The 12,500-nt window shown below is 37.7% G+C and overlaps 1 protein-coding gene across 4 annotated transcripts in view; it reads right to left on the bottom strand.

Annotated features, from left to right (window-relative positions):
- LOC135203866 (carbohydrate sulfotransferase 11-like) overlaps nucleotides 1-12,500 on the bottom strand; it is a 70,755-nt gene that overhangs the window by 3,204 nt on the left and 55,051 nt on the right. For all 4 annotated transcript variants that reach the window (XM_064233816.1, XM_064233815.1, XM_064233814.1 and 1 more), the window contains exons 4-7: nucleotides 11,092-11,265; nucleotides 8,483-8,614; nucleotides 7,732-7,960; nucleotides 286-414 (exon numbers count right to left, since the gene is read on the bottom strand). In XM_064233816.1, coding sequence (XP_064089886.1) covers nucleotides 286-414; nucleotides 7,732-7,960; nucleotides 8,483-8,614; nucleotides 11,092-11,265 — 664 coding nt within the window. The remainder of the gene's footprint in view (nucleotides 1-285; nucleotides 415-7,731; nucleotides 7,961-8,482; nucleotides 8,615-11,091; nucleotides 11,266-12,500) is intronic.

Raw genomic sequence — 12,500 nt, 5'->3', positions numbered from 1 at the left:
AAACTTACTTCTATACTGAGATTCAACTATCATTAATAATTATATTTAAGACTAACTCACCTGGCTGTGGACATAGCTATAATACCTATATCATTTAAATAACTATATTAAAAACTAACTCACATTGCTGTGGGCTTTTAATATAATACCTAACTCACTCAATAAAGAAAGATATTTACAGCCGGCGCCCCGGTTAAAAATTAAGCTATGGCAATGAAGCTTTTAAGAGCTAGTACCTGGGGGGACTTAATTAAGAATCACAAAGAACTTACACAGGTAACTTACCTGTCGGCGCGTTAGCTGCGAATAGTACAGATTAGCTACGTCAGAAGTGCGGTCGTTGGCTGTTCTGTGGATCCACTCAACGTGCAGTTGGTCCTCCAGTCCCAGCTGGTTAATGACGAATTGGGTATCCTGTGGTAGGAGGATATATGTAAATGTGTGATATATATATATGATATATATATATATATATATATATATATATATATATATATATATATATATATATATATTATATATATATATACATGTATATATATATATATATATATATATATATATATATCATATATAGTATACATATATATATATATATATACACTATATATATATATATATATATATATATATATATATATATATATATATATATATATATATATATATATATATTATATATATAAAACGTTGTTGCTGGTATCTATCAATAATTACACACAAATCTACAAAAGAATTAATTATTAAATATTATTATTATTATTTTTTTTTTTTTTTTTTTTTTTTTTGCTCTATCACAGTCCTCCAATTCGACTGGGTGGTATTTATAGTGTGGGGTTCCGGGTTGCATCCTGCCTCCTTAGGAGTCCATCACTTTTCTTACTATGTGTGCCGTTTCCAGGATCACACTCTTCTGCATGAGTCCTGGAGCTACTTCAGCCTCTAGTTTTTCTAGATTCCTTTCAGGGATCTTGGGATCGTGCCTAGTGCTCCTATGATTATGGGTACGATTTCCACCGGCATATCCCATATCCTTCTTATTTGTATTTTCAGATCTTGATACTTATCCATTTTTTCCCTCTCTTTCTCTTCAACTCTGGTGTCCCATGGTATTGCGACATCAATGAGTGATACTTTCTTCTTGACTTTGTCAATCAACGTCACGTCTGGTCTGTTTGCACGTATCACCCTATCCGTTCTGATACCATAGTCCCAGAGGATCTTTGCCTGATCGTTTTCTATCACTCCCTCAGGTTGGTGCTCGTACCACTTATTACTGCAAGGTAGCTGATGTTTCTTGCACAGGCTCCAGTGGAGGGCTTTTGCTACTGAATCATGCCTCTTTTTGTACTGGTTCTGTGCAAGTGCCGGGCATTCGCTTGCTATGTGGTTTATGGTTTCATTTTTCGTATTGCACTTCCTACATATGGGAGAGATGTTATTTCCGTCTATCGTTCTTTGGATATATCTGGTTCTTAGGGCCTGATCTTGTGCCGCTGTTATCATTCCTTCAGTTTCCTTCTTGAGCTCTCCCCTCTGTAGCCATTGCCATGTGTCATCGCTGGCTAGTTCTTTAGTCTGTCTCATGTATTGTCCGTGCATTGGTTTGTTGTGCCAGTCCTCTGTTCTGGCTGTTATTCTCCTGTCTCTGTATATTTGTGGGTCTTCGTCTACTTTTATTAGTCCTTCTTCCCATGCACTCTTGAGCCACTCGTCTTCACTGGTTTTCAGATATTGCCCCAGTGCTCTGTTTTCGATGTTGACACAGTCCTCTATACTTAGTAGTCCCTCTCCCTCCTTCCATTCGTGTTATGTATAGTCTGTCCGTATTTGCTCTTGGGTGTAGTGCTTTGTGTATTGTCATATGTTTCCTGGTTTTCTGATCTATGGTGCGGAGTTCTGCCTTCGTCCATTCCACTATTCCTGCGCTGTATCTGATTACTGGCACTGCCCATGTGTTTATGGCTTTTATCATATTTCCAGCGTTGAGTTTTGACTTGAGTATCGCCTTGAGTCTCTGCATATACTCTTTCCTGATCGTGTCCTTCATCTCTTGGTGTTTTATATCCCCTCCTTCCATTATTCCCAGGTATTTGTATCCTGTCTCATCTATGTGTTTTAATTTTTGTTGCTCCCATCTGGTAGCTTTATCCCTTCAGTTCTCGTTACTTTGCCTTTTTGTATGTTGACTAAGGCGCATTTTTCTATTCCAAACTCCATCCTGATGTCCCCAGATACAATCCTTCAGTCTGGATTAGGGTATCTATTTCCTTGATGCTCTTACCATACAGCTTGATGTCGTCCATGAACATCAGATGGTTGATTCTGTTTGCCTCTTTTCTTGAGTGGTACCCGGCATCCATCTCTGTAGTACTTTTGTCATGGGAATCATGGCTACTACGAAGAGTAGTGGGGACAGTGAGTCGCCCTGGAAGATCCCTCTCCCTGATATTAACCTCTGCTAGTCTTATTCCAGAGCTTGTAAGTATTGTATTCCAGTTGCGCATTGTATTTTTGAGGAAGCTGATGGTGTTTTCCTCTGCCCCATATATTTTCAGGGCATTCTATTAGCCATGTGTGTGGTATCATGTCGAAGGCTTTCTTATAGTCTATCCATGCCATGCTTAGGTTGGTTTTCCTTCTCCTACTGTTCTTCATTACCATTTTGTCTATCAGGAGCTGGTCTTTTGTGCCCCTACACTTCCTTATTATTATTATTATTATTATTATTATTATTATTATTATTATTATTATTATTATTATTATTATTATTATTATTATTATTATTATTATTATTATTATTATTATTATTATTATCATTTATGGATGTTTAGACATATGACGCTGAAAGAAAAAAAGTCGACTCTCTATCAAAATAATTTTTTGTTTAATGGGACAGCAACGAATTTATCATCATTTACCCCCAGGGCGATTTCTCTTGCTAGCGCCATTCTGGTAATTAATGCTTGTTTGCACATTTCTGTAATTAATGCCTGGCGTCTCTTGGCCTTCTGCAATCTTTACGGACCAAACACGCCATTGGGCAATTGGTTTGCTCCGACAGTTTGTTAAACCGATCAGTCAGTCTTAAGTCTGATTGCTTTAATGTTCTACTGAAACATTAAATTTGTCAAAGATGGCATGAAATAAAAACAAAATATGGAATGCTTTGGTAAACACTCATTTTGATTTTCCCGTTTCAGAAGCGTTCTTTCGAAAATCTTCGGGATTTATCGAAAGCATTGAATAAGAAACTATCAAAGACATCTCAAAGATATTGACCTGGAATTGACATTCATCAGGTTGACTTCCAATCGACCTTCATGAGGTGAGAGTGTATGACAGCCTTAAAAGTGCTTTTCCTTCTTTCCTCTATACCACCTCCTCCTCCTCCTCCTCCTCCTCCTCCTCCTCCTCCTCCTCCTCCTCTTCTTCTTCTTCTTTCCATCAAGTGAAGGTGTGAATGACGACGCGGCTTTGTTTTCAAATGCCGTGAATCCTCGTTCGATTTCAGTCAAGTCACAAATTAAACAGTGCGTTTATGTTGACACTGGAATGACGAGGAATTTTACTTTTATGCTCTTCTTCTTCTCTCACTTTTTTCCTCAAACAAAGGGATGGTCTTTTTTTTTTATCTTTACCGAAGGAAAGGAGAGGCGCTATAAAGATTAACTGAAGAAGTTTGTGCTAATTAATGAGAAACTGACTGATATTTACATGACCGTGACTTTCTGGGCCAGTGACGTCGAAAGTATGCTTTTAGTTCGGTATGACAATACTCAATTTGTTCCTGATGTCCCACTGGTGACTAGTTTCTCCCGTTGATAGGAGGGTGGTCTCGCCATCTCTTTCCAGAGGAGAGGGCTTGATAATAATAATAATAATAATAATAATATTAATAATTATTTATAATATGAAAACAGCTGTTGTATCCAGTAGTAGTAGTAGTAGTAGTAGTAGTAGTAGTAGTAGTAGTAGTAGTAAGTAAAAACATCTATTGTATTCAGTAATAATAATTATTATAATAACCGTCAAACAGAACCCTGATTCTATCATCTAGGTCTAGACGAGATCACCTACTTAAAATAATAATAATAATAATAATAATAATAATAATAATAATAATAATAATAATAATAATAATAATAATAATAATAATATGTGGCGCCGTGGCAGAGTGGGTTAGGTCGTCAATGGACTGGTTAAGCAACATTGGGGCTGGTCAGTCGTTGGATGGGTGACCGCTCTCCACCAACTGACCACCACAACGACAGTAACCAACAGCCTGAGATTGGAGCTACAGAAGCAAACCAAAGGAAGAAATGGACAAGAGAAGAAAATAAAGAAATATGGAGATGCTACATCAGAAGCAACCCGACGGAGAGAGGATATAGAAGAAGGTTGGTCAACATCTGGAATGAGAGGAATAACATCCCCCAAACAGAGCAGAGGCTGGCAGACCAAGTAAGGAACATAAAGAAAAAGAACTGGCTCTCCCCAACAGAAAGAGAAGAACTGGCAAGGGAAATGTCATACGACAACGAATTACACGAAGACGAACTGAGAGACGATGCCACAGAAGACGACAGGGATGATAAGGTATTAAACAGCGACACACGAAGAAACACCGACGAAGTAACAGAGAGGACAGAATGGGTAAAAAAGATTAGACAATGGATGGAGCCAGATACAGAGAGAACAATGATCCCCTCCATGAAAGCCTGCAACACCAAGAAATTAAGGGAGAAAACAAGTGAGGTCAATGAAATAATGGGCATAATACAAACCACCAGTATCACAGAAACAAATAACTTGGCATATGCAGGAGCAAGATTAGTAGCAGAATTGATGGGGATACGAACACCAACACCATCAGCACAACCAACCCAACAGAAACCAAAACAGCAACCTCCTTGGAAAAGGCGCCTGGAAAAGCAAATCATGGTGATGAGATCTGACTTGAGTAAACTGAGAAATACAAAGTACAAGAGAGGGGACTAAACAACACAATAGAAGATGTAAAACAGAGGCTTAAGGCCAAAGCACATAAGATCCAACGGTACATGAACAGGAATAAGGGATACCAATAGACAAAATATTTGGAACCAACCAGAAAAGACTATACAGCCAACTAAGAGGGGAAGACAACCACCAAGAAATTCCTGAAGCCGAACCAAGTAAGAGACTCTGGGAAAACATGAAGCAATCCGGTATCACACAACAAACATGCAACATGGCTCAAGGAAGTCAAGGAAGATGAAACAGGGAGAATAAAACAAAGATTCACAGAGATCACGACAGACACAGTCAGACACCAACTAAAGAAAATGCCAAACTGGAAAGCCCCAGGTCCCGATGAAGTCCATGGATACTGGCTCAAAAACTTCAAGGCCCGACACCCACGAATAGCAGAACAACTCCAGCATTGTATCTCAAATCACCATGCACCCAAATGGATGACCATAGGAAGAACATCTTTAGTACAAAAAGACAAGAGTAAGGGAAATATAGCCAGTAACTACAGGCCTATCACCTGCCTACCAATAATGTGGAAGTTACTAACAGGTATCATCAGTGAAAGGCTATACAACTACCTAGAGGAGACAAACACCATCCCCCAACAACAGAACGGCTGTAGAAGGAAGTGTAGGGGCACAAAAAACCAGCTCCTGATAGACAAAATGGTAATGAAGGACAGTAGGAGAAGGAAAACCAACCTAAGCATGGCATGGATAGACTATAAGAAAGCCTTTGACATGATACCACACACATGGCTAACAGAATACCTGAAAATATATGTGGCAGAGGAAAATACCATCAACTTCCTCAAAAATACAATGCGCAACTGGAATACAATACTTACAAGCTCTGGAATAAGACTAGCAGAGGTTAATATCAGGAGAAGGATCTTCCAGGGCGACTCACTGTCCCCACTACTCTTCGTAGTAGCCATGATTCCCATGAAAAAAGTACTACAGAAGATGGATGCCCGGTACCAACTCAAGAAGAGGCAACAGAATCAACCATCTGATGTTCATGGACGACATCAAGCTGTATGGTAAGAGCATCAAGGAAATAGATACCCTAATCCAGACTGTAAGGATTGTATCTGAGGACATCAGGATGGAGTTTGGAATAGAAAAATGCGCCTTAGTCAACATACAAAAGGGCAAAGTAACAAGAACTGAAGGGATAAAGCTACCAGATGGGAGCAACATCAAACACATAGATGAGACTGGATACAAAAACCTGGGAATAATGGAAGGAGGGGATATAAAACACCAAGAGATGAAGGACACGATCAGGAAAGAATATATGCAGAGACTCAAGGCGATACTCAAGTCAAAACTCAACGCCGGAAATATGATAAAAGCCATAAACACATGGGCAGTGCCAGTAATCAGATACAGCGCAGGAATAGTGGAATGGACGAAGGCAGAACTCTGCAGCATAGATCAGAAAAAAAAAAAAAAAAAAAAAAAAAAATCAGGAAACATATGACAATACACAAAGCACTACACCCAAGAGCAAATACGGACAAACTATACATAACACGAAAGGAAGGAGGGAGAGGACTACTAAGTATAGAGGACTGCGTCAACATCGAGAACAGAGCACTGGGGCAATATCTGAAAACCAGTGAAGACGAGTGGCTAAAGAGGCATGGAAGAAGGAACTAATAAAAGTAGACGAAGACCCAGAAATATACAGAGAAAGGCGAATGACAAACAGAACAGAGGACTGGCACAACAAACCAATGCACGGACAATACATGAGGCAGACTAAAGAACTAGCCAGCGATGACACGTGGCAATGGCTACAGAGGTGAGAACTAAAGAAGGAAACTGAAGGAATGATAACAGCGGCACAAGATCAGGCCCTAAGAACCAGATATGTTCAAAGAACCATAGACGGAAATAACATCTCTAAAAATTATATGTAGGAAGTGCAATACAAAAAATGATAAACCATAAACCACATAGCAAGCGAATGTCCGGCACTTGCACAGAACCAGTACAAAAAGAGGCATGATTCAGTGGCAAAAGCTCTTCACTGGAGGAGTGATAGAAAACGATCAGGCAAAGATCCTCTGGGACTATGGTATCAGAACGGATAGGGTGATACGTGCAAATAGACCAGACGTGACGTTGAGTGACAAAATCAAGAAGAAAGTATCACTCACTGATGTCGCAATACCATGGGACACCAGAGTTGAAGAGAAAGAGAGGGAAAAAATGGATAAGTATCAAGATCTAAAAATAGAAATAAGAAGGATATGGGATATGCCAGTGGAAATTGTACCCATAATCATAGGAACTCTAGGCACGATCCCAAGATCCCTGAAAAGGAATATCTGGAAAAACTAGAGGCTGAAGTAGCTCCAGGACTCATGCAGAAGAGTGTGATCCTAGAAACGGCGCACATAGTAAGAAAAGTGATGGACTTCTAAGGAGGCAGGATGCAACCCGGAACCCCACACTGTAAATGCCACCCAGTCGAATTGGAGGACTGTGATAGAGCAAAAAAAAAAAATAATAATAATAATAATAATAATAATAATATTAATAATAATAATGATAATAATACCATAGAATCTCCTAGTCATTTTTTTAATAGATACGTATGCAATTGTAAGAGCCACAGTTCCCTCTTGACTTCTCGAGTTCAAGGAGAGGAATTCCAGAATTGAAGAGGAGCTATATAACCATAATAATAAAGATTCGGCCTCACCTCGCTAAACGTCTCCATCTTGGCAATGACGTTGTACTTGATGACGCAGGGAGAGCAGAGCGAGTAAATGGGCTTCCAGTGCTCGTCGAACTTGGAATAGGGCGTGTTAATCACGTACCTGACGAACTCTGTCCAGGTGGGCTCCGTGCGGTTCTTCAAGGACAGGTCCGTCTCGTCCCTGTACACCTGCACGATGGTCTTGCCGTACATGGTGTAGTAGTAGCCATCTCTGCGGGGAGAAGAGGCGACGGGAGGTGGTTAGGTCAGGGGGTTAGAGGTCAGGTCAGGACCCACTAAGACTTAGTGGGGTCCTTGGCCAGATTTAGGCGAACGGTATTTACGCAAGTGAATAGTTTACGCAATTTGTTTTGTAGACAATTACGAAGTATACAAGAATATGGTTAAATTAATGGGTACAGACTTTTTTTACATTTCTGGTTAATTTCGACAATCGTGATTAGAATAAAATATATATATTTTTTTACATTTTTTGGTTAATTTCGTTAATTGTGATTAGAATAAGAATCAGTACGATTATGGCTAGCTTTAACCTTAAATAAGAATAAAAATTACTGAAGCTAAAGGGCCGCAATTTGGTATGTTGGATGACTGGAGGGCGGATGATCAACATATCAATTTGCAGCCCTCTAGCCTCAGTAGTTTTTAAGATCTCAGGGCGGACAGACTCATCAAAGCTGGCACAATAGTTTTCGTTTACCGAAAACTAAAGAAGACAAGGAACCACTTATACCTGAACATCAAATCCCTCTGGTAATTTTCCAGTTTGTCCCGGTAAGCTGACAAGATCCTCTCAAAGGGATGGCGAACAACCAGAAGCTTAAAGCTTTTCTTGAAAGCTTGCTTCATTTTACTGCTAGACATTCTGGGAAAATGGAAAAATATAATGCAATATATATAGTTATAAATGGTTAAAATAGACACTCGTCTCTAGTGTAAAAAGTGTTAAAATGGGCAAATTATTATAGAATATAATTTTAATCGTATTTAAGTTTATGTTATTTTTACACGAGCATTTCTTGTTACCATAAATATAAAGTAGGCATTTATTATAAATTTAAACAATTCAAAGTGACTAAGCTTAAAATCCTAAAAATACATTGCACTGGAAAGCAAACTTCAGGATAGACGCGAATACCAACGACAGAATGGAATAAAAAAGACAGTACTTTCATCATCATTTTACTCAAAAATGCCACGAACATTCCCTTCAAACTTTAAGGTCATGAACAGAAAGCGTGTTTATATGCGTTACGAAGCAAATCGGGACGAATTCATCTTAAAAATCTTCTTTGGAAAGGCCTCGTTTTTTCAGCCTTGCAGGTGCAAACCCGGTCAACTTGACAAGTACTTATATGAAACGTCTATTCATAAGTTTTATTCTTGACAACTTGTGATTTAAATGCCTCCGTTATGAGGCAGGGGGAGGACGTGAAAAGGCAACCAAGATCGTAGAATGGATTTGAAGACGTCATTTGAACTACCTAAAGTGACTTAGGTGATAGTTTATCGTAATGGATTTGCTCTCGGGAAAATGTTATTTGAATAGATCGATTTTTTAATAGTTTTATCACAAAAATGCATTATATGATGAAATTGATAAAAGAAAAAAATGGAATTTGTTGAGATTTATCAAGAAAAATGCCGCGAATGGGCGAGTTTTCCGCGAATAATGGTTTATGCTACGGATCACATGTCGTAAATAACAGCCTTAGGGGTAAATATTTGCAAATAATAATTATTGATATATAGAGAGTAAGAAATATAGCACTTTAATGAAAAGAATACTGACTCTGGGTCGTTACCAGTAAATCATTTCTATCGAAATGAAGAAACTCTAATTTTCTTGAGTTTGATTTAATTCAGGACTGTGAATTTTAGAACTGTTTAGCTTGCACATTTACAAACGGCCAAATATACTAATTATATACCTCTTAACATTCATTACCAAAACTGGAATGTTTATGTGGGCATCTTCCATCATTCATTATATGTGTTGCAACGTCCTACAGTAGTTGGAAATTTGTCAATAAACTTATCTTTTGAAGCCACTAGTCGGTAAATATGTCGCAAGACATAAACCCATGAATACATCTCTCGAAACCCTCGTATAAAGACTGAGTAAATGTGATCAATATTAATCATTCACCCGACATCTACACAACCAGTTATGAGAACCAGGTATGATAAGCACGTCAGAGCAAAAAAAAAAAAAAAAAAAAAAAAAAAAACTTTCTTCCCGACGCGTTAATGACGATGGATGGACTTTCGGCTGACGACCTTAAATGGGACTGTGTCGTCAAGGAATGTTGGCAACGATGAGCGAAAAGAGCACGGGCGAGTGCAAACACAGACGCAAGCAAACAAAAAGGAAAGACGAGTCAGTAGCCAGGCGTAACCCTCGTTGAAACTGCTTTCATATCAGTAGTCCGCAGCCTTGATCTGGACACTTTCTCTCTCTCTCTCTCTCTCTCTCTCTCTCTCTCTCTCTCTCTCTCTCTCTTTCTACACACACACACACACACATACATATATATACTATATATATATATATATATATATATATATATATATATAGACAGAGAGATAGAGAGAGATAGAGAGAGAGAGAGCAGGTGTTAGGTGATTTAGCAACCAATTCCGAGGTTATTAACCACGTGAACGTAAATGGATAGTGTCTGTCAGAACGTAATGCTCTTTACACTTCTTTCGTATTTCAATAAAGATATATTACCATTTCGGATAAAAACTGCAGGAGCGCCTTATTAATCTCTCTTGTTTTAAAAATTTTATCTATTATATCCATTTCAACTGAGGTATTGATTTTCGTTTTTTGCCTCTTTTTTTTTTATTTGGTGTCATATATATTTTCTAACATTGAAAATAATTATGAGACGGAAGTAACTTACAGCAAATCTCATGAATTTTAATATTTCTCTTTCAACTTTTTGTCTTATTTTTTTCCCTCACGGGTGCAAAAGCCTTCGCGAACCACAAGAAGTCAAACTGGAGATCGAAAAATTTTATCTCAAATGAAATTTTCACATTTGTCCTAAAAAAAAGTACTGATAATCGTAACATTTCTTCCAAAAATAAACGGCGAAATTAATCCCTTTATACTTTCCCCACTTAGATTAATCCGAAAATAGAAGTGAAATGATTAGAATAACTGACGAACTGGATCAGCTCAATTATAAAAATCAAAATGCCCCATTATATGAAACTGGCTCTCTCAGTTATAGCTCTCTCTCTTATCTACCATTAATCATTCTCTCTCCACGAGGACCAAAACCCTAAATACCTGCAATTTCATTCAATAAATCAATTTGGAATAGTACTCACTTTGGATAGTAATCTCTAAGAAGTTTGTGAATGCCAATATCTGAGCTGATTTGCTCCTCTGGGACATTGGCTAACTTGAGGAGGTTGTAGACCCACGTCGTGGAGCCACTCTTGGGCACTTTGCAGTACACGAAGTCCTCCTGGGGCACGTAGTACATGTAGTTCCAGTTCACCCTGGGTATCATGATTAGAGGGTATGCAAGGATTGCTAAGATAAGTAAGGCTAAGTTAATTCTGCGAACATTTAAAACAGAAATAATACTTTTTTTAAAGAGGTTATTCTTGGGCACTGCAGCTCCTGAAATTCCAGTTCATTTTTGTATCAATGTCGACAACCAAATTGTTATTAGTAATTTCATTACATTTAAAGTAAAAATAGAACAATAACAATAAGAAGGCGTAAATGAATCTATTGTCGTGTACAATTGTAATGATTTAACAATGCAAAATATATAGAAATTGTTGTACAGAAGGAAGAAAAGAAATGAGGAATTTAACTCTGATATTACAGAATTTTTGTATGCTAGTCTCACAACTTTTTACCCATATCTGTTTCCATTCATAGTACCAAGCACAGCAATGCTTGGGAAATGTTGACTGTTAATATTAATTATGAAATCAAATAGAACATATATATTAGTCCAGGTAAATTTTGATTGTTAAAAACGAAATCAGTTTTATTTTGTATGCTGAAACTCAGCGTATTTGAAAGTGATATATATCCTACGGAATAATCAGCAGTGAAATATGCATTTTTCAGATAAATATACTTAGTAATTTGAAATAAATCACACTTAGAAACTTTAAACTTACAGTATTAATTAAGATACGCAACATTTACGAAGCCCAGTTTGTTCAAACAGAGCCTCTTCTTTAACTATTTAAATCGAATAAATTTTTGTGGGCGAACGCTATGCAGATTTCTCGTGCTCCTCAAAATAGTTTTTTCAGACGTTTCAAGATGATATCTGCAGCCATAAAGTCGAGTTTCAGCCGGCGAGACAGTAAATTTCGCTCGTAAATCTGTTACGTATGTTCGTATAACTAACAAGCATTTTGAAGAAAGGCAAAAAAGTAATAAGAAAAAAAGAAAATGGAATCTTTGACTTAATTTCTCCCGATGTAACAATGGCCAACTGTCGTTTAAATTAGCGTGAAAAATTATGGTACTGCATTAAAATAAGACGGAAAAAATAAGTTAATATTTGTTTGAGGGAGGTTTCACTAGGTTTACTTTCGTCTGAATTTTGCAATGCGTGTGCAACGGTTCATAACCTGTTGGTAATTAGGAAAAAATAAAAGAACTGAATGGAGAATAAACGTACATTAGGTCGCTTTACTATTATTGCTCACTGATTTCTTTGTTTATGTTCTGCCGGACATTAGAAAAATGGATGGTACTTTGGACA

Source organism: Macrobrachium nipponense, chromosome 44, assembly GCF_015104395.2.
Source record: "Macrobrachium nipponense isolate FS-2020 chromosome 44, ASM1510439v2, whole genome shotgun sequence".
NCBI classification, from domain to species: domain Eukaryota; kingdom Metazoa; phylum Arthropoda; class Malacostraca; order Decapoda; family Palaemonidae; genus Macrobrachium; species Macrobrachium nipponense.
This window is presented reverse-complemented; position numbering and strand designations above follow the sequence as displayed.